The 3,597-nt window shown below is 61.8% G+C and overlaps 1 protein-coding gene across 1 annotated transcript in view; it reads left to right on the forward strand.

The window, feature by feature from the left end:
• MFSD2A (major facilitator superfamily domain containing 2A) overlaps positions 1-3,597 on the forward strand; it is a 12,196-nt gene that overhangs the window by 2,207 nt on the left and 6,392 nt on the right. Inside the window, exons 2-3 of the mRNA XM_014946466.1 lie at positions 457-579; positions 1,146-1,270. Coding sequence (XP_014801952.1) covers positions 457-579; positions 1,146-1,270 — 248 coding nt within the window. The remainder of the gene's footprint in view (positions 1-456; positions 580-1,145; positions 1,271-3,597) is intronic.

Below are 3,597 nucleotides of genomic sequence, written 5' to 3' on the forward strand. Positions count from 1 at the left end.
ATGGAGGGATGGAGGGATGAGGGAGGGAATAAGGAATGGGAGAATGGAGGGAGGGTGGAATGGAGGGAATAAGGAATGGGAGAAGGGAGGGTTGGGGGGGTGCAGGGAGGGAGGGGATGGAGGGATGAAGGGCTGGGATGGGGAGAAGAGATGGAGTGAGGGGATAAGGAATGGGGGGATGGAGGGACGGAGGGATGGTGGAGGGAATAAGGAATAGGAGAATGGAGGGAAGGTGGGATGAAAATAAGAAATAGGAGAATGGAGGGAGGGTGGGATGGAGGGAATAAGGAATGGGGGAATGGAGGGATGGGAGAAGGCAGGGAGCAATGGGTGGTAGGAGGGAAGGAAGGGACTTGGGGCTGGAGGAAGGGCCGGGGCAGGAGGGGCAGGAGGAGGAGGAGGAGGCGGCGGCGGAGGGGCTCTTCCCGGCCACGTTAACGCGGAGCTCGGTTGCAGGAGAACCGGGAGCGGCTGTCGGTGTGCAGCAAGCTGTGCTACGCCGTCGGGGGGGCCCCTTACCAGATCACGGGCTGCGCCCTCGGCTTCTTCCTCCAGATCTACCTCCTGGACGTGGCACAGGTACGGCTGGGACCGTGGCGGGGGGGGAAAAGTAGGGGGGGGGGCACCCGGGACCGGAGCCCCCGGTGCTGCTTTGCCCGGTTACCGGCGCCCTGACCCCCCTGGAAGCGGAGGGGGTGTTTTGGGGGGTGTTTCGGTCACGCGGGAGTTGCGGTCCTGTGTGGGTGTGGGGCCGAGGGCTGTGGGTTTCCACCGGCTCCGTGGCTGGGGTTCCCCGAGGGATAAACGGGGGGGTGGTGGTGGTGTCCGTCCTGCGGGGTGTGGGGTCCGTCCCACGACCCCAAACGGGGAGGGAGAAGCGCCCGTGGGGCACCCTCGTGACGGCCGTGGGGTGGGTTTTGGGGAGCTCTGCTCCGAGATGGTGGGTTTTGGGAAGGAGTGTGGTGGGGCAGCGCTGGGACCGGGGCACTGTGTCTCCAGCCCCCACTGAAAGAGCAGGAGAGGCCGAGGGACCCTCCCCTGCTCCCAAATCGTGATGGGGTCACAATACAGTTGGGAGAGCCCTGAGGAGCTCTGGAAGGGCAGCCAGGAGCATTGTGTCCTGAGACAAGATCTTTTCCCTCCAGCTGGACCCTTTCTATGCCTCCATCATCCTGTTTGTGGGGCGAGCCTGGGACGCCGTCACAGACCCCATGGTGGGCTTCTTCATCACCAAAACATCATGGACCCGCTTTGGCCGCCTGATGCCCTGGTAAGAGCTGCCTGTAGCACCCCTGCATCCCTCCCTGATGTGTCATGGCGCTTCCAGTCAGCTTTGGGTGTCCCTTGGCATGAGGTTTGCAGGGTAGGACATGCTGATGCCCTGTCTCACCCAAGTTGAGGTGCCAAATGGCTCCAAAAAGCCTAAGGTGTTGCCAATATTCTGTGCCTGTTATGTTGTGCTTTGTGTCACTGTGCCTGCAGCAGCTCCAGCCTCCCTGGGGAGCTGCCCCCATGCCATGCTCTGATGCTGGACTTTGTTCCTGCAGTGGTTGCTGTGCCCTGGGTGGCGACAGGGCCACATGGCCAGCAGAGCAGGTGGCCTTGCACCCGTGGGGAGGAGGGACGGGGCCGCGCGCGGTCGGTGTGTGGTGGTGGAGTGTCGGCTGACAGTCACGATGGTGCTCCTCCAGCAGGAAAACATCTGTCATCCATCCATGTGCCCGCACGTGGGGGCTTCCACTGCCCTGGGGAGCAGGGGGGGCTGAGCCAAGGGGTGCCAAAGGGAGTCGGAGCAGATGGGACGGGGTTTGTGAAGCCCCAAAGGGCTTATCGCTGCACCCAGGGCAGGCTTTGGATGTCCCCGTGTGGGACAGGGAGCGTTGCAGGGTGCTAATGCCCAAGTGTGGACACGGTGGCATGTCCTGTGCTAAAATAACCCGCGTCCTGGGTGCCTGTGGGATTGCTGAAATACAATGCAGCAAAGGGGGTGGGCATGGGGGGGGAGTGGAATTAGAGGGATGTGGTCCTTTTTCCCCCCCAACAGATTATACCCTCTGCTTCCAGGCTTTCCTGGAATAGCTCTGAGCGGCGGCATTCGGCTGTTGTTAAAGCCAGGCTCCACGCGTGGCCTGAAATAGCTTCTCTGCAGCTGCACGTGTGGTGGGGTCTGGGGGCTGGAGATTAGGGCAGGGCTGTGCGGGACAGCCCTGTGTGCTCCGATGGCCGCCCGCCGCTCCGCTCTCTGTAATCTCCCCTCCTCGAGGCAGGGGGTGGGGATGGAGTGGCCGCATTCCTCCAAACGCCTCCTGCTTCGTTAAAATTAGCCAGAGCTTTTTTGACTCGTGCTGGGCCCCTCAGCCTTGCTGGGGCAGCCGGCTGTGAGGGGCTCGCTGCTGTTGTGTGTGGCTCAAGGGCAACGGGCTGAGTCCCGTTTGGATGAAGCTGAGTTGAGTTTAAAGCTCCTGATCTCAGGGTTTGTCGGCCGTGGTGGGGCTGGCTGTGTGGGGCTGCACAACCCCAAGCCGGTGTGGTTGTGGGGCCATTCTCTGCCTCAGTTTCCCTGCGTGCAGAGCCAGGAGCTGCAGGCACTGCAGGACGTGGCTGTGGAGTGGTCTCGGAGGCTGCTGTCTGACCCCAACCCTCAGCACCCGTGAGGGGACCCTGTGTGTGGGGGGGTGTTTATTCCCCAAAGTTTCTGCTGGGCTCTGAAGTGTCTGATCTGTGGGGTTGAGCCCCACATGGCTGCTGGTGGCTCCAGCTCAAAGCTTGGGGCTCCTATGACCCCTCCAAAGGGAGAATAGACCTTCCCCAGGGGCCATCACCTCTCTCCCTTCCAGTTCTTTTCTTTCTTGAAACACTTTTGGGCATGTTTTGTCCCAGCAGCTCATCCACCAGCTGCCTCCTCCTCTCCCGAGCTTCGGGGGACCCCCTCTTTGTCCCCAGCCCTGAGCACACCCCTCTTTCCTTGACCACCCAGGACTTCCCCAGTGACTAAAGTTCTCCTTGATGTGTCGGTGGCCGAAGAGCTTCGGCTTTGACCTTCCTTCTGCGGGGCAGGGGCCGATTGCAAACAGTTAACCGCCGGGCTGGGAAGGGGTGTGCGAGCCGTGGCACAAAGGAACACACCATCGCGCTGCGGCCAATGAGCGGGCGAGCGGCGTCACGGCGGCGGCGGCAACCTCCTCCGAGCTTCTTAATCACCTCTGCCTGGGTCAGGGGTAACTCCAAGTCATTTGTTTGCCACTGCCAGCAGCTGCTAGTCAGCCCTGGCTGGGGCTCAGCACCCCGGGTCCCCCGGTGCTGGATTGGTCCCGGTGAAGAAACGCATTGGCGCCCGGGGCTGGCGTGATGTGGTTCGTGCCGCGCGCGCTCTGTGGTGACTCATTCAAAATTTCCCTTGGCTCCACGTATACGTACGCGATAAGAGGAAGGGAGAGGAGTGGCTGGGCCAGGCTCGCCCCCTTTCCTCCCCCCAACTTCCCTCCCCGGGCCGGGGTGACGTGCGTGCGGAAAAATGTACATGTGCTGGATCCCGTGCAACGCGTCTGATGGCGCTCCATCCATGGAGATTGGGTTTCTTGCTCTTCTTCCCTTTAC

Source organism: Calidris pugnax, unplaced genomic scaffold (genome assembly GCF_001431845.1).
Source record: "Calidris pugnax isolate Ruff unplaced genomic scaffold, ASM143184v1 scaffold113, whole genome shotgun sequence".
In the NCBI taxonomy this organism is placed as follows: Eukaryota; Metazoa; Chordata; class Aves; order Charadriiformes; family Scolopacidae; genus Calidris; species Calidris pugnax.